Source organism: Emys orbicularis, chromosome 16 (genome assembly GCF_028017835.1).
Source record: "Emys orbicularis isolate rEmyOrb1 chromosome 16, rEmyOrb1.hap1, whole genome shotgun sequence".
NCBI classification, from domain to species: Eukaryota; Metazoa; Chordata; order Testudines; family Emydidae; genus Emys; species Emys orbicularis.
Window position 1 is genome coordinate 16,926,627 of NC_088698.1, and position 19,003 is coordinate 16,945,629.

The 19,003-nt window shown below is 41.9% G+C and overlaps 1 protein-coding gene across 2 annotated transcripts in view; it reads left to right on the forward strand.

Moving 5' to 3' along the window:
* COMT (catechol-O-methyltransferase) overlaps positions 1 to 19,003 on the forward strand; it is a 36,197-nt gene that overhangs the window by 8,278 nt on the left and 8,916 nt on the right. For both annotated transcript variants that reach the window (XM_065417716.1, XM_065417717.1), the window contains exon 2: positions 15,919 to 16,201. In XM_065417716.1, coding sequence (XP_065273788.1) covers positions 15,919 to 16,201 — 283 coding nt within the window. The remainder of the gene's footprint in view (positions 1 to 15,918; positions 16,202 to 19,003) is intronic.

A 19,003-nucleotide genomic window follows, 5' to 3' on the forward strand; every position in this document is an offset into this window, starting at 1 on the left:
CTTTTAGAATCTCTGTATACCAGAACGTGTAAGCTGTGCCAGTGATATGATCAAAGGAGACAGACTACTGCAGCCTCTTGGACTCGTATCCTGTAAAATCCATATCACTACAGCACAGGAAAAGATCAGAAGGAACAGCTTCTGTTCTGTGCATAAAGGTACATGTTTATATTTTCCTATTTTTTTAGACGTGATATCTGATATGCTATGCTCTCTTAGAGGCTGCCGCTATTTCAGATGGCGCTGGATAGGAGAAGGAAGTTTTTGTCAGGTTTCTGACTGCCAGGCACTTTAGGGATGCTAATTTGTGGGCAGAAACAAGTCTTCAAAGAAGAGTAGGACATATTATATGTAATGCTTTCATATTGTATTGTCCACCACAACAGTTGAAAGAGCAAGAGGAGATAATCCTGATTAGGTTGAAAATGTTAATGATGGATAACTATGTTGGCATTAGAATTACTTTTCAAGAAAAAGCTGAACATGAGTCAAGCTTATGTTCAGTGATATTTGCAATGATGAATAGTGGCTCTGATAAATGTGTAGCTGTAGCTATAGCCTGGTTTGAATTTTGATTAGGGAGCTCTGCCACAAAATGCTTTTCTTCCCTCTGAAAAGGAACTGCAACTGGCACTGTTGCTGCTAACGGGGTATCTGCTTGTTGCCCCTGGTGGTTACCTTCCCTTAATGGGACATTGTAAAAAAAACAAAACCCATCTTTCCTTACCAGGCTTACTAACAATACTTCTGATTATTAAAGCTATATCATGTTTAATATCAAATTTTCTTCAAAATTTCTGCATTTTAGGTTTGCTTTTTGCACTTGCTCAGCCAGAGACTACGATAATAGACTGCTTAACTTTGATTTCTAGTTTTCATGCACTAGCGCACTGCTGCAGTATTTATAGTATACCACAACAACCATCTGGTTGATGGGTTTTGTCTGCATCCCCAGAAGCGTGCTGGTCATACTGAGCACTAACACTGTCAGCAATATGAGTGTGGTCATTCAGGTTTATTCAGTATTTTCTGTTTCATCTTCAGCAACCTACGGCCAGAGATCTAGTTTTACCTTTTCATTGTTGGTCCGACACCCAGCTGCTGTTGTCTGTCAGACATTCTATCAGAGTCCATGTTAGGGTAAACATGGTTCATTCAACAGCCCAGCAGGTCATGTGTTTGACCTGCAGTGTCTAGCCATGCCTGCTGATAGCTCAAAACAGTAGCACAAAATTGTAAACAATTATGAAACAGAAATAAGGACACTTTAGAATTTCTAATTGTTTTAATTATTTCTAATTTCTAATTCTAAACAATTAGAAAAATGATATCCCAGTAAAGCTATTGCTATTCAGGGCGTACTATAATAGATATTTCTTACATTTAAAAAGCATATTTTTAAACAACAAACTAAAGCCCTAATACTACAATGTGATCCCTGTGTGTGGACCTTACACCTACGTGGATTGGATTGCTGGATGGGTGAGGACTGGGGGAGAATGATCAACCACAGACAATCAGAATCTGTTTTTATAGAGCACATGGCCACTACATAGCTTTTTTAGGACAGTGAGTGCAGAAGAATATAGTAAAGCCAATCGAAACTACAGGGAGTTTTAGGAGGGCAGAATATAATTATCTTAATTGAAATCTGTCCAGTGCAATGGAGATAAACACCCCTCTGAAGCCTAATTAATGGGGATTCTAATCCATAAAAGGCATTTATTATTTTCTGTTCTCTTCCTGTCATCCAGAAAAATGAGAAGAAACCTATCTTTGTTTCTACTGAACCTGGAAAAAGGCAGAATAAAAGACAAAAGAAACAGATTCTTAAAACCCCTAAATCAGCAGAATTTTACATTTATTGACGATTGACATTTATGTAGTCACGGTAACCAAACTGAATTATAGTACTAGGAGAGTATGAGGAGCCAGAGATTTAGATTTTAAGTGAGGAAATCCTCAGTGGAAAAAGGTGAAAAGGTCCTCTAACTTGATAACAAGATGTTGATGGAAAAACTAATTACAGTTGTACTTTTGTACTTAACAAAAGCGAACAAAGCCAAGAAAGTGTAATCTGGACATCTGATTTCTTCATATTTAGCAATACGCTGGCTTTCTGACAATAAAAGATTAAAAAACACCTTGTTTGACTTTCAGCCTTATTGTTACATCTGTCAGAAAACGAAAGAGTAAAAATATTCTTTCTATTTTAAAATACCAGATTGAGGGTTGTTTTTATTTGGTTGGGGTTTTTTTCCTTTAAATTTTTTTTTTTAAATTTTGTGATTGCTGTGGCAGTCTTTGGCAATCTTATCTTTGGCAGAGACTTACCTGGATGTTCTAGCCAAACTCCTTTGCTGGTCTTGCTCCATGAAAAAGACTAAAAATAAGCACCCCCTGAATGCCATAGAAAGAGAGGTGGTTTTTGTCAGCTTAGTGTAGGACAGGGAAGCAAGAATTTGAATTTTAATCCTGGCTTTGACACAGATTCCGTCTGTCCTTTGGAAAAGTAATTAACCCAGATTTTAAAAGTATGTGCAAAAGCATGCAAGTGCTTGTGCACGTGAACAAAATGCAGATGTAAAATGCTGGCCACATGAGCCAGGCTTGCAAACACGTGCATATCCTCGACTTTCACTAGTGCAGCAGGTGTTTTGCTGCACAATTTGGGCATGAGCTTTTAAAAATTTCAAACATAACCTCGCTGAATCTCAGTTTCACCACCTGAAAGACTGGAATAATACTACTTACCTACCTCACAGGGGTGAGAGGAGGGTTAATCAGTTAATGTGCAGTGCCTTTCGAAGAAAAACACTATGTAATTGCTTAGCATTATTACATTTTCCTCTGATGGATGCTGGCTATTAGCAGCAGTCTTTCTGCAATGAGTTCAGGCTCCATTGTCCCTGGGCACTCTTCTATTGTAGTCTGTTCATCAATACCATCAGGCCAGTGGACAGATTCTTTTGTGAACCAAGGTTGAATGGTATAAATTTACCAAGCATTCTCCATTCACACCAGGTTATGTGAGCTAATAAAATCTCTAGATTGGATTATAAACCCCCCTGTATTGTAACACTACAGTACCAACTAGCCACTCAGAGACTCATAATAAACTCAGAACAACCAACCAAGCAATTGGCAGTTAGATTAAATGTATGAAAGATGATATCAAAATTGGAGGAAATATCATCATCTTCCCACAAAGGGATGATTTATCAGTGGGACAGAATCGATTAAGGGAAGCATTTGAAGCACTGTTTGTATCCACATTTTCACCAGTTATTCATATCAAGAATATTAATGTGTCACCTTGCTATTAAGGTGTCCCAAAATGGATCTCTTTAGTAAATATAGATAAAAACAGTTTGTCTTTCTTGGGTGCCATCTGTCCAAAACATATCAGTGTACCTTCCAGACCTGAGTTAATTTAGCTTCACAATACCCTTTTCTGTGAATTAGAAAAGTAGCATTTTACTCATAGCGTAATGGAGGCCTCCAGCAGTTAAGTGACTTGCCCAAGGTCACACAGGTAATCTGCTGCTAAAATGAGAATAAAATCTAGGTCCTCCTGAAGGACCACGAGGCCATCTCTCATGGAAGACAGCAGCCTAAGGGCACATGATGCCTTTGCATCATAGGCAGTTTTGTGAGTATTTCCAGACAGGACTACAGCAAAGCTGTGTAGTTTTATCTTGGATAAATTGATGATAAACTAGGATTCAGTTTGTATTTTTTTTAAATAAACATTAACAGAGAACAGACATTTATTTCCAAGTATTATTTCATTATCAACTAATTTCTGCAGCAGCAGGAGATGAGGACATAATTATTCAAAATGTTATCACTACAGAACTCAACCTTCCTAAGATTTAAATAATCCTATTTTAATCTCATTTAATCATTACATTTTTAATGTTTCATTATTAAGCATAATTAAATCCTGAGTTTCTTGTGCCAAAGCCACTAAGGCACACACTTGTATGAGCCTCAAACAATATTTGTAAAACAAGTTGTTTACTTTTCTTAGCAAATTTCAGTTTGCAGCAAATGGAGATCCTTTTTGCGGGTGAAACGGGAAACAGATGATTACAAGTATTCACCACTTTACATCAAATCCCCCCCCATACCTTTCCATGATACATTTATTATGAAGCATAGAAATTTGACAACTTTAAAAACTAATCCCATCATTTCTAGTTACCAATCAGTTTTGTATCTCAAAGAACTCTAGGTGCACAACATATGTTAACTGATGCAGTCTGATTGGAGAAACACCCCTAGAAAACTGGTAAATAATATTAATAAAAGGCACCTGGATTAAGGTAGTAAGAGTCACCTGTACTTGAGTAAAATCACAGGTTAGGATGAATTGTTTTGACTGCACCTTATACATGCAGCTATTTCTGTGTTAAAATGTATGCAATCCCAGAGGCCTTTTTGCTTTGTTTTTATGAAAACAATTGATCATATGGTTTATTCAGTTAATCCCAAACACAACATTTACTCTTCTTTAAAACTATAATTGTGTTACTGGATTTGCATTGTAAAAGAGCACAATAAAGGTCTAGATGAAAAGTTGAGTTGCATTACCAAATCAGGGTGTGATCTTATCAGATCTTTCAAACTGAGCAGGGTCAGGTGCTTAAGGAAAACCCAGGTGCTGTAGAAAGTATAGTAAATGATTTAGTGCCTAAACCAGCACTGACTAAATGTCACAGTGTGGTTGAAGGGTGCACTGTATGTGTGGAGGTGCCATTTTGAGGATAAGAGAAATTGATTACATTGTCATTAAATGTTCCATGGTACTTTTCCTACGAGTGTGTTACCCTGATGTCCCTGCCCAATATGAAACTTAACAACAAATTGCCTCTAGTCTACATACCGCCATCATTCTCAAATCAGGGAAGGTGTTCACTGCCTGTGTGGAGTGTGAATGAGTAATTCTAATCAAATGGCTGCACTTCAGTGTTTGGTGAAGTATTCTTTATACTTCGTAAATCCATTGGCAGGGTTTGGGAAGTGCTAAAGAATGCTTCTGGTACAAGATCATTATAAAGCCAGATCTTCACTATTACTTCTTTTGTTTTAATACTTTGTATTGTCTCAACACGTTCTTTATTTATTGTGGCGTTTCCAAATATCATAACTGAACAGGCTGGCAGCATTTACCTGTAATACCCTACCTGGCTAGCAGATGCTGATCCTTCTGTAACAAGGATAAGTGGGTGTGGGCTGAGCAATCATGAGGGAGGAACTCTAGGAGTAGCTAAACCTGGGGAGAAAGGTTAATCTGACCTTTATCCTGGTGTAGTTTGAAAAGCCAAACTCAAAAAGAAAGGGCCACGTTTGCACTTTATATACTCTGTGAACTGTGTTTGTCGAGCAGATTGGGAAAAGCATCTGCTCTCACACACCAAAACTGTAAACGTTACCCAGTGGGGCCAAACCTTTGCTTTATGAAGGTTTGGGCACAAAAATGAAATGGAACCTATGTGGTAAAATCTGATGAGAAACTAAAGTCATTTATGTATACTCTCAGATTACATGCAGAAGAGACAGCCAATATATTGTAAATTTGGGGATACACAAGATAAATCATATGAATGAAAGGATATGATATACTCCATGTAAAAGGATGTTATTTATACAGTACAATCTAAACAAGCAAGATTCTGCATCTATACCATAACATATGAAGAAAGATTATCAGTGCTCTGACATGCTGGGACATTTAATATCTGGTATCCTTGAATAATCTGCTTTCCTGAATGTGGATTTGGTGACAAAACTGGTTCATCATTTTAGACTATGATATCCCTCCAGTGTTGTGGGGTTTGTTTGTTTGTTTAATTCCCTTGCTAACATTTTATATGTTGTCTGTTATTGTTTGTCTTCTCTGTTTAGATTTTAAGTTCTTTAGTCAGGGACCACATCTTCCAAATATGTTTCTAACTCAGAGGCTCTAATGCAGGGATCTCAAACTCAGATCACCATGAGGGCCACTGAAACCTTTTCATACAACGGTACAAAAGTATAGTCCAAAATGAAAAAACCGAAGAGTAATATAGTATGCTATTAAAAGTCAGTGTATTAACTTTTTAAAAACTGTAATGTGAAAAGTCAGTGCTAATTTTGACATCCTTTCATTTTTGGCCACTTAGCTGGCAAGCGTTTTGCATCAACCAGAGCATCAATATTCGGTTTGATATCCTGAGACTAAACCAATCTCAGTGTTGCTTGCAAATTGTACCACATTCCATACAAAAACTACCCTAAGAGAATGTTAAGACTGCACAGTTAAGCACACGTGCCAAAATTAGGGTTGTGCACACAACTTTTTCTCTGCCCCTTTGAGACTATGTGTTATCATGTAATCTTTTAATTACAGGGTCACGTACTGTTTCTCATATAACACTGGTCTACAATTTTTGAGAAGGCGTCCGCTTCAGAGATAAAATGTGCTATTTATTATGTATTTTGATGTGCTGAATTCAAATATGACAATTAAAACAACTGATTGGCTACTGTTTCTAAGATATTTAAGTTTTTACATTTTATGTCTATGTATATTGTGTAGATAGTAGAGTTTTAATCATAAATTGTAAACCTAGGTCTTTTCATGTGTTTATGGTTGCTTTACATGATAATATTTCACCTGTCCTGTTTATGTAACACTTTAAAAATCAGCAAAAGGGTTATATAAATAAAATTTATTATGAAACAAAAGGCAAAAAACTATTATGTACATAGTTTAGTCCTATTCAGTGTCTACTCGGTGCTTCTTGGCTTGTCTCTTGTATTCATTAAATGGAGCATCTCTTGTCACTGTCCAGCAATAATCTGCAAGCATTGATGGGCTCCATTTGCCCTGATAGCGTTTCTCCATTGTTGCAATGTCCTGGTGAAATCGCTCACCGTGCTCATCGTTCATTGCTCCGCAGTTCGGTGGAAAAAAAATCTAGATGAGAGTGCAAAAAATGTATCTTTAGTGACATGTTGCAACCAAGGCTTTTGTATGCCTTGAGGAGGTTTTCCACCAACAACCTGTAGTTGTCTGCCTTGTTGTTTCCGAGAAAATTGATTGCCACTAACTGGAAGGCTTTCCATGCCGTCTTTTCCTTGCCACGCAGTGCATGGTCAAATGCATCATCTCGAAGAAGTTCACGAATCTGAGGACCAACAAAGACACCTTCCTTTATCTTAGCTTCACTTAACCTTGGAAATTTTCCACGGAGGTACTTGAAAGCTGCTTGTGTTTTGTCAATGGCCTTGACAAAGTTCTTCATCAGACCCAGCTTGATGTGTAAGGGTGGTAACAAAATCTTCCTTGATTCAACAAGTGGTGGATGCTGAACACTTTTCCTCCCAGGCTCCAATGACTGTCGGAGTGGCCAATCTTTCTTGATGCAGTGGGAATCTCTTGCACGACTATCCCATTCGCAGAGAAAACAGCAGTACTTTGTGTATCCAGTCTGCAGACCACGCAAGAGAGCAACAACCTTCAAATCGCCACAAAGCTGCCACTGATGTTGGTCATAGTTTATGCACCTCAAAAGTTGTTTCATGTTGTCATAGGTTTCCTTCATATGGACTGCATGACCAACTGGAATTGATGGCAAAACATTGCCATTATGCAGTAAAACAGCTTTAAGACTCGTCTTCGATGAATCAATGAACAGTCTCCACTCATCTGGATCGTGAACGATGTTGAGGGCTGCCATCACACCATGGATGTTGTTGCAGGCTACAAGATCACCTTCCATGAAGAAGAATGGGACAAGATCCTTTTGACAGTCACGGAACATGGAAACCCTAACATCACCTGCCAGGAGATTCCACTGCTGTAGTCTGGAGCCCAACAGCTCTGCCTTACTCTTGGGTAGTTCCAAATCCCTGACAAGGTCATTCAGTTCACCTTGTGTTATGAGGTGTGGTTCAGAGGAGGAGGATGGGAGAAAATGTGGGTCCTGTGACATTGATGGTTCAGGACCAGAAGTTTCATCCTCTTCCTCGTCTGACTCAAGTGAGAATGATTCTGGTGCATCAGGAACCGGCAGTCCTTCTCCGTGGGGTACTGGGCGTATAGCTGATGGAATGTTTGGATAATGCACAGTCCACTTTTTCTTCTTTGACACACCTTTCCCAACTGGAGGCACCATGCAGAAGTAACAATTGCTGGTATGATCTGTTGGCTCTCTCCAAATTATTGGCACTGCAAAAGGCATAGATTTCCTTTTCCTGTTCAACCACTGGCAAAGATTTGTTGCACAAGTGTTGCAGCATATGTGTGGGGCCCACCTCTTGTCCTGATCTCCAATTTTGCAGCCAAAATAAAGGTGATAGGCTTTCTTAACCATAGTGGTTATACTGCGCTTTTGTGATGCAAAAGTCACTTCACCACAAACATAGCAGAAGTTATCTGCACTGTTCACACAAGTACGAGGCATCTCTGCTCACTTTGGCTAAACAGAAATGTGTCCCTTTGCAAAATCAAACACTGACAAATAAGAGAGCACAACACTGTATGATTTCTAGAGCTGATATAGGGCAATTTGTTCAGCAGAGTGATGTAAGCTTCGTTATGATTGCATCATCCATGACTTCTAGGAATAACATGATGCAATTCATATCATGTATGACGCAATACCAGCTTCAGATTGCATCATTCATTGTTTTGCCTAAAAAGCAAGTACTGTCCAAACCCAGTCATAGATTTATTCATAGATCCAGTCAAAGATGTATTTTAGTCATTTCTGGTTGAAATTGAGATCCCTTCCCTTTATAACTCACTTATCCTCCGCCATTCCCAAGTCAAGGGTCGTATATACTGACCCAATAGCATATCTTGAAAACTAGAGCCAATCAACAATTTTAAGCATCATTTTCGTTCTCGGTGACCCAGAATTAGTAAAGTTTGACTACATTTATTTCAGAAGCATTTTGGCTGTAGAGCAGTGTAATATATACCTTTTTTTTTCTACACCCTTAAATTGTATAGCATCTTAGTGATTTTTCTACTGACTTTTATTGCGTTGTCACAGTAGCCCAATATATGCTTACTAGCAAAGGATTTGCCACTTAGCCACTCAAATTTATGGTAAGCAGGAGTGAGGGTGGTGATGAATGTGTGTTGTGATGGGAAGCTGTGTTGATTTGTGCCTGGGTTGTGTTGTGCTGGGAGATTTTGGTTGATTTGTGTTGGTGGCAAATAAGGGGTTTGTGCTGGGGTGAGGGGCTATCAGCATTTGGACTTGCTGGTTGTGTTGTTGTGTAGGTGGTTGTGCTGATATTTGAGATGGCAGCTAGGCACCAGGGTGTGGCAGTCGGGCCAAGTAATCCACCTTCAAAATTGGTTGGTTACAGACTGCAAAACCCCCACTCCACCCCTTCAATGAGGCCCTGCCCCTTCCCCGCCCCCAGTCCAACCCCTTCCCCAAATCCCCACCTCAGCCCTGCCTCTTCTCTGCCTCCTCCCCTGAGTGCGCCACGTCTCCGCTCCTTCCCCCTCCGTCCTGGAAAGTCCTAAGCGCCGCCAAACAGCTGTTTGTTTGGCGGTGGGAAGCACTGGGAGGTAGGCGGAGGAGCAGGGATGCGGCACGCTCAGGCGGGGGGGGAGGGAGTCGGCGCCTATGGCGGGCTGCAGGAAATAGCTCCACGGCCATGTGTTTGAGACCCCTGCTCTAATGTCAACTGGGGCCATTGGGCCCTACTGTAATACAAGAATTTAATAATAACAGTAGCTATCTTCTAATATTATTGTTATGTGAGATACACATCAGTGATTTATTTCAGTTTCTCTATACATTTTGTGTTCTATGAATCCATATTAAAGCTGCAATTTTAGCTGCATTTTCTAATAATGTCATAATGAACTCAGGAATAAGAATCTGTCCTCTTGTGCAGTGCTGGTTTTAAATTGGTTGAATTACATTTTTAACTTTGCACATCATATATTTGTTAGCTAATGAAAAAACAAACTGCCTATTATTTGGTATGGGATTGTACCATTTCAGTTTGGGGGCATACTCAACATTTATGCACCTGACTCTTGAAAATAAGTTGCTTTTATTGCTGAATTGATATTGCAAGATTTTTCTTTCACACATCCCAGCAAAATGGAGTGGGTGTTTTGAGATTTCCCAAAGGGGAAAAAGAAATTAAGGTTTTTACAGAAAGCTGGTTTGCTTCTTTTAAACAAAGCTGGTTTGCTTCTTTTAAAACCCACTTGCTCTGGAATGCAGATATCAGGATTATGTCTTGCAAGGGAACTCAGTTAATAACTTTATATTGCCAGCTTGCCAAGGTCCCTTGAGTGGTGTACAACAATAAAAATACCCAATTGAAATTTAGAAACCCTCCTAAACAAAACAAATAAATCCCAAAGCAGCAAACAGCAAGTGTGCTAGATGGGCTAAGGCTAAGAGGTTTATATTCTATATAAGCTCTGGCCAGCAATCCCCCACATTTTAACTCCAGGGATCTAGAGGAAAGAAGTTCTAGTCTTTAACCACTTGTAACCCTCAGGTAAGGCATTTACGCATGTAGGCATCAAACTAAAATACTATAAGAGACCAATTCTTCAAAACCCTTAATCAAGGGAAGCAAGTAAAGACGAATAGTTACTCAGCTGATTGAGGTTGAGGGGTCAGGCTTTTAACACCATTCCCAAAATAATAGGCCCTTTGAATTACATTAGATTTTCCTGTCAAATCTCTGTTAGCTAAAACATAAAAAGAAACCATTGTTAAAAGCAGAGAAGAACAGTTTCCTACTCTAGGTCCATTATAGCAATGTGAGACAATAGAGTTATAATTTAGCTTCAAATCCAGAGTCATGGGTGAAATCTGCAGTGAAATAAGTTATTACTCCTAGCCTTGACTCGGGAATTTGCTTCCCAACTTCAGGGGAAATGGAAAGGCCTGTCTGATCATTCAGCCTTCTGCTTAAGGGGTGGTTGGTGGGGATTTGAGGTTGGGTTATTTGTGGTTCAGAAAGTTTTCCTTAGCCTGACAAAAAGTCAGAACTACATATGTTTTAACATACGAGGTTTAAAATTGATGTTAGGCACCATGTGGGACTAGAGTGGGGCCAACAGGGGTCAAAACAAAACACCTGCCTTTGGAACGGAAAAGTTCTCAGTGTCTCTTAGAAGTGGGGAGTGAGATGGTTTCACATCACAGGGCCCACCAGCTATAAAGCTATGATCACCTGCCAAGCTGAGCCCCAATAGCAGAATGCCTAAATAGAAACTGATGTCAGAATGCAAATATCCATCTGCAGGGGGCCCAAGGAGGAGGTGTTTGCATACACAGAGACTAGGTCTATATAATTAAATACATAAAAACCAGCAGAGATACTGTGAAATGAATTCACCACTTTGTAGGCAGTGAGTGTAATAGGATTTCACCCATTGATTGATTGTGCTTCCCCCAGCTTCAGGCAATGAAGAAGCACTGTTGGAAGACCTCCTTGAAGGGACGGCACATAATAATTTCATGACAACCTTGCCAATAAACAAAAAGAAAAGTGCACCACTGAAAACCACTTACCACCATGACCTTTCCCACTGAAAGCCCGTGTTGAATGTGGTATGAAAGGGATGCGAAGGTTCTTACCTTGGCTCGTTACCTCCAAATAGTCCTTTGTGAAGGCAGAAGAGAGGAAAAAGCAGCCTCCTCTTCTTTTTACTGAATATGTAAATGATAGAAATCAGATGAATCCAGCTGGCGATATTGTGCAAGCATTCCTCCAGGGCAGAGATTCAAAGACTGAGTTAACAGGGTGCATGAGGCAATAGGTGTACAGCAGCTGTGTCTCATCAGCATCCAGATGCTGTTTCAGCCTGTGTTTAGAAATGCTCTCACCAAGAGGTCTCACACATATGTTGAGCACCCCACGAGAATGCTTGCATTTCTGAAAGATGCAACCTAGTACTCTTCAGTTACTATCCATCCTGACTAAGTTCCAGGTGTGACTGGATCCTTCGACGGACCGTCCTAACCATACTGGCAAAATCCATTCGTTGCGAAAGCAACAGCCTGTGGTTAATCTTATTGGAAGGTGCTGAAAGGTCCAGTGTAAACAAAATGACCATCTCTGGCAGTGATCGTGATAGTGACAAATGCATTCTCTGATCCAAAAGAGGCCTTAATGCAGACTGGATGCTACCCAGAATGTCACTGGTATCCAGATGCACCTAGACCACCTTCTCCAATAAAAGGGACGGTTAGGCATTCAGTGGTAATTAGTGAGCCATCTGTCATCAATTAATAGTTTCTTGAGGAGGGGCCATATGCCCACACCCCTTTAAGAACGTTTAGTACCTCTACAACCACTTGATAATACTAGTCCACCAATGACAGCCACACTGCTCACATTAAGCCACTAGAATAAGTAAGGTGGTCAAATCAAAAGGGGTCTTTGTAAACCAATGACATCCTCAGAGGCCAAGCCAGGCTCCACCAGTGGAAAACGTGAGGCTTCTTCATTCAGGTTTGGAAAGACCAGCCCAAAGGTGCGCATTCTTGTCTATGAAGAATGTAGGAAACTGGCCAGAATGATCAACAGAACTACTTGTGCATGGGGGAGGATGGGTCAGATTGGTGTGCATGCCTCCGGAAAACGTGAGAGAAGCTTCTTGCTATCTGGGTTAAATGGCTAAGAAACATGATTTTCTCCTGCCAAATGATGCCCTCAGGCCTTAAAAAGCAGCAACTCTGGTCAGTTCTTTGCAATAGGCATGTTAGAATGTTACAAATGTGAGTGTTAACATTGCTAACTATTGGAAGCCAAAGGAAACAGACGGTAAGTGTTCCGAACAAATTATATGTGCTGTGCAACTGAGATAAGTGGATGAGTGAACAAACATCAACTATACCATGAGTTGAGCACATCTCCATGGCAACCTAATCGTCTTCTGAACTCAAAATATGTCCTGCATGGTAATTTTAAAGTTTTGAAGGTGGATTTTTCCACATGAACCATACTTTTGAAGAGCAGACTAAAGAAAGGAAATGTAGGGACCCCTAAAATGTAGGAGTAATCTCAAAAGGTTCATTTTGGGAAAACAACCAAAAGTGGGAATGTGTGTGGGGGAAAGGGTTGTCAGGCTAACCCCACTCCCTCACATCTGTGAATTTAGACCAAGCCTTGGAGGATCCACTTGTGGTGTCCAGTAGGTGCAACAGCTGCTCTGCTGGACCCCTGGCTGTGGCTGCCCTATTTAAAAGGCGCATCAGAGCATGTAGGACTTTAATACAGTGGCAGCCAGAGCTGTTGGGCCTGGCTGGGAAGATTGGACATGAAGGGGTTTGATGGAAGGAATCAGCACCCTCTCAGGTTGTGAGCCATTTCTCTTCTTCCCAACTTCCCCCTGGGCTTCTAGTCTGTGAGGTGCTCTGTGAGTTCAGTGGGAACAGAGGAAATTCAGCACTCTGCAGGATGGAGCTCTCTCAAGGGGTTGCTGGCTCCTTTTAGACCACCCAGGGTGAGCTAATTTAAGGAGAGGGAGCCTGTCCAATAATGAACAGCTGAGCCTGACAAAAGGCCAGCTAGTCTCAGTTGCAGGAAGGTAGTCACAGAGGGAGAAGCTCTCCTAAGGGAGAGGAGGTCCCAGAGACCACAGGCCCCAAGGAGGAGGGTTGTGTTATCCCTGAGCCAAGGGGAGACACTATTTCAAGTTTATTTTGGGATTTAATAAAGTAGAACCTCTGCAGGGGAATTTTGTCTGACACCCCTTTAGACTGGGTGGAGTTCTTAAAGGGCCCTGAGGGAAGGGCGACTGAGGCAGGGTGTACCTGCAGCACCACAGTTGGTCAGGAGAGGGTGCAGGTAGGGCAGGCAGCCCTGCAACAGGCCCTTTGAATGGAGTTTATTGGATTGAGGGGAGGGAATAGAAAGGATTAAACAACAGAGGCTGGTAAACCGTTCGTATTAAAAATGGCTTAGAGAACATTGTACCTTCCCGTGCAGAACTGTGGGGTGTGGTGGGCAGGGGAAAGAGCCTCCGAATCCCATAGATCTGTGTGCAAACCCCAAATTAAATTGCCAGGGAAAACGATTCTGGCAGTCACTCAGCCTTGTCCTGACTTCTGCACATTCCAACGCCCCCCTGCAATTGTCAGCCCCAGCTCAAGCAGAGGTGCAGGAGTGGAGGAACAGAGGTGTTACAGGCTGCATCAACAGGTGCCCTGGCAGTGTTGCATGGGAGACGCTTCTACAGAGCCTTGTGCAGTCAGTATTCTTAGTTCTGCACTTCCATAAAGACTAAATTAATTCTTCATTTAAAGAAGCGGTCAATAGCGGCTCTTTGGGGCTATGGTCGATTCAAAATCATTGAGTCACTCCCTACCATAATAAAGAGACTTTTCTGTAGAGAGTTGTCTGTGCAGGTAAATGGCTTTGAAGGGATTTATCGCTTGAGCTGTACAGGGTGACGTGCATCCCATCTGGGGAGTTTCAAGTCCTAATGCCCTACACTCGGAGAGACACATGTCTAGATAACGTATACACAGGCACCTTCAGCAAAGAAACCAAGTTTCTTGGAAACAATAGGCACAGCGTCATGAGGTGATTGCAGCTGGATGCAAAACCCAGCCGGTCAGTGAAATACAATGCACCCTTTTGTTACATCCCCTGAATTTCACGGGTCTGGATTCCTGTTCTGGCACAGGGATTTAACTTTGTATTTTGTAACTGGAGAGGGGGAAAAGAATCCATGCTTTCAAATACAAAGTGAAGTCAGTTTTGTGTTTGCAAAAGGTGCCAGATTGATGGCTCAGAGATCCAAAGCTTTGTCAGCACAGGCAGAGATCGTGCTGCCCGCGTCCTTGGACCACTCCAGGCAAGTGCCTCAATTGTGACCTTGAAGTGAAGGGGAAGTTCAGTCCTTCGTCTCTGCAGAGCGTACCAGCAAGGCAGGGGCTAGCAGCGATGGGTTTTGTGGTGTGTTTCCTGGAGACCGGTACTCCTTCATTAATGCTCATTTCACATCGGACTTTGCATAACCACCTCTGATCTCTACAGATCACAGTGCTCAACACTAAAGGTGAAAAGCTCCATATTTCTTCACCAATCTCAACTCAACCACACTCCCGCCTAACCCAAACAAGCGGGGATGAAAATCACACCTAGTACAATTATTTAGGATTTTAAAGATCACAGCCAGTCTATGCAATGGTTTTTGGGATGGAGTCAGAACTGAGTGGCTACATGCAGGGCCTCCCCAAGCAAAAAAAAAAAAAAAAAAAAAAAGGGGGGGGGCGGCCAGAATGGCAAAGCAAAAAAAAAAAAAAACCTGCGGCGCGGCCGGAGCACGGTTGCAGCGGGACCGGCTGGGGGGGGAGGGAGCGGGCGGGAGAGAGAGAGAGAGAAGGGGGTGGCCAGGGCTACAGCAGGGGTGCTGCCACAGCCCCTCCCGCTGCGCCGCCTCCTGCCGCCAGGGCTCCGCTCCAGTCAGCGGGGAGGGAAGGAAGAGGACTGCCCAGCAGGGCGCTCTGGTTCTCCGCGCTGCCGCCCCCTACAGGGCGGCCGGAGCGGAACAAAAAAAAAAAAAGCGGCCGTTCCCTAGGATTGGGCAGAATGCTGCCTCGAACAATCTGCCGCCCCAAGCACCAGCTTGCTCAGCTGGTGCCTGGAGCCGGCCCTGGCTACATGGGGGAGGGGAGTAGGGAATTAATAAAGCTACTTGTTGACTGCCTATGAAATTTGCCTCTAAAGGGAACTCACAGACCAGTGTCTATCTCTGGATAAAACATAGCTGTTTCCAATCACACTGTACAGTAGAATTATAGTAAGTTCTATATATTCCTATCCTGGGTGTTGCTTATGGGTTATTCTATCGTAACAGTTATGCGAAAGATGGTTCTCTCCTGTGCCACCTTAACTAAAAACCTGTTTTGTCTTTTGTTCCAGATGCTGGAGAGCTATCCGATCCTTTTGTCCATAGTTACCAGCCTGCTCTTCATTGTGCTGCTGCTTGCAGTGCTCATCAGAAACAACGGCTGGGCAGCCATTCTGTGGAATGAAATCGTCCTGCAGAAAATAACCAATTTCATCATGGCTCAGAGCAAAGAAGAGAGGATTTTAAACTTTGTGCTGCAGAATGCAGTCAGAGGGGACCCCCAGAGTGTAGTGGACACCATAGATAAGTACTGCTCCCAGAAGGAGTGGGCCATGAATGTGGGGGATGAAAAAGGTAATCACATCAGAGATAAGCTCCTCAAGGCTACTTTTGAGTTTGAGACTGGCATGATACAGGATACGTTATTCTGTTAGTCACTGCTGTCACTGGAAAAACACAGCAACCCCGCATGCCGCAACAGCGGTTATGCAAACAATCATGCAAGATGGTGTAAATCTCTTTGGAAGAATCCCGTAGGTGCACTGTAGGGTTATTTTTTTTTTGATGTGCTGTGCACATTGCTTCATAAGGGAGGGAGGGCAGGCATCTGGAGAGTTGAGAAACAAAAACCCCTGACTTGGATTCCTGCCAGTTTCTTGCTATCTAGCCTTGGAAAAATCACTGCCTTGCTTTCTGTATCTCGGTTACAATGGATCTTATCCTATTTCCAGCACAAAGGTCCATGAGCCTTAATTCACTGGTGTTTATGAAGCATTTTGAGATCCTCGATTGAAATGTGCGAACCATGAGTATTTAAAATAAGAGGAATTTTGCACGTATAAACAATAGTTATAGGCAATGTATTTTTGAGGGAAGAGAGATCATACAGGTGTAATATACACAAGAAGCTGTCCTATATACTAATAGGAGAATCTGACATTACTAGCACCTGGCACGTCTTAGTTTCTCTTAAAGGCCAAACCAGCAAAGTGAATAAAATTTGTCCCTTTTAGTTTTTGGAGGCAGTGCAGGGAATTTGGAGGTTAAACTTAGTAATCTAGGGTTAACCCTAGTAAACTTGTACTTTTACACAGTTGTCAAAGAGACCCCGATGTTTTAGGCCTAGTTTATGAAAACAGTTCCTGCGATTCCATGAATAGTATGTTTAGGGTGAAAGCCGTAGCTTCTAGTATCTATGCCCACATTATTAAAGCACTAGCCCTGGTAATATTTGGTCATGTTCTGAGGTTTTTGCTTGGACAAAATGCCCTTGGCTTTCAGTAGAAATTTGCTTGAGTGAAAACTGAGTGCGGATCTTAAGATTTAGCCCATGATGCATTGAATTATATAATGACACTATCTTGGATTTATTTAGCACCTCTCATCTTAAAGGTGCCAAAGCACCTGACAGGAGTGGCTTCAACACTCAGTAAAGTGCAGTCTCCTCTGTGGTTTTGAATAGCACACAGATACACCACAGTTACCAACTCCCCAAACTAGGGGATTTTGCTAGGGTATCTGGTGGGATAACACCCTGGGATCTTTTAGTGACCCAAAACGGTCTAGACTTTGCCTTACAGCTCATTTGAAACAACAGTTTCAACGGTACACTGCTAGGACATTGATTCAGTACTTGCTGAGAAGGACCAGTGCCACCCACTGAATCAAGAGCCCTGATCCCTGAAATGCCCTGGGTTTCTTTGGAAGCTTCCTATCCAAGTATTGACCAGAAATGACCATGCTGAGATCAGATCCCAAGAAGGTACATAGCACTACACCAATTTATAACAACAAGCCATCCCTAATCTACAATAAATTGGAACAATAGGCTATGCTACATATGACTGATTGCATTTAGTAAAACAAATAATCCTATAAATAAGCATTGAAGACAAACTTGCTTTAAGATAATATACAGAGAGTCTGTCACACAAATAATATGGGGTCAAGAGTTTCACCATTAGGGGCAACAGTAAGTGCAAAAGCAGGGCATTTAGACAATACGGACAGAAAGGAGAGCACCAGTCACTCCCACTGAAGTCCCTGAATTAATACAAAAAATGTACAGTTGCAGCATTATACACTTATCCTGCAGAAATGTGCCAATAAAAGCTGGGTGGCAGGAGAAGGTTGAGTTATACTGTTAATTAGGAGCCCTGGGCTAGATCAATGAGAGCAGAGCCATACCAAGAGACCTTCCAGCAACATCAGTGAAAGTTTTGCACAAGAGCTGAGGGTAGAGTATAGCATTTAGTTACTTAAGTCAGTCAGTTTAATATTTGCATTATTTTGCAGTCAAATGCATTTTTCACCCGTCTGACCCCCTTTTCCCTTTCTACCCAGTTCTCTCCCTCCCTCTTTCCTGTTTTTGTGCATCTCCTCCTGTGTTCTCTGTATTTCTTTTTTTCCTCCCTCTTTTTAATCTATATACTCTTTCCTGTTTTCTGTCCTAGTATGGCTCCCCATTTTCTCATTTCTGTCTGCTCGGTCACCCTTTCTTCCTTTTTCTTTGGCACTTTTCAACCCACCTTTCTATTTTCAGTCTCTGCAAAGCTGCTCAAGTGCTTTCCCTGTGGAAAAGCTGCAGAGGGAAACTGATTAGCTTTCGACTAGGTTTTCCTCTGCAGGCTTGCCATATGGAAAGCAGCACTTCATGAAAATGGAGAGAAACGGTCTGAAAGTTTCTTGAATTGGGAGCTGACTGCACAGTGAGCCTGAGTGGATTTCTGCAGACCTAGTTGGTTTCTCTTACATCAGCAAGGGACTCAGTGCAGAAGCAAATTGACCATTCCTAGTCAGCTTACACATACAGTAATCTGAAATGAGAAACTGACTAGGATCAGACATTTCCAATCAGTTTGTCTTTGCAGTCAGCTCCAACCAGTGCCTATAAGGGTTGTTCCACTCCCTGCAATTGGCAGTGGACTTAAACTGCCGTAGGATTTTTAAATTGAGGTGCACGTGGCCCATGGCTGGGAGTTTGAAGCCCACACAGAAAATAATTTTCACTTTAGCAGTTAGGTGGGTTTTAAGAACTGCAGGGGGTATTACTTCACAGTGCCCCGCAGTGACCCCTCCAGCCTTGTCCTTTCCTTGGCTGCAAAGATGGTGGTCATATTACAGGGCCTTGGATGAGGCAAGCATAAAGAATGGGAA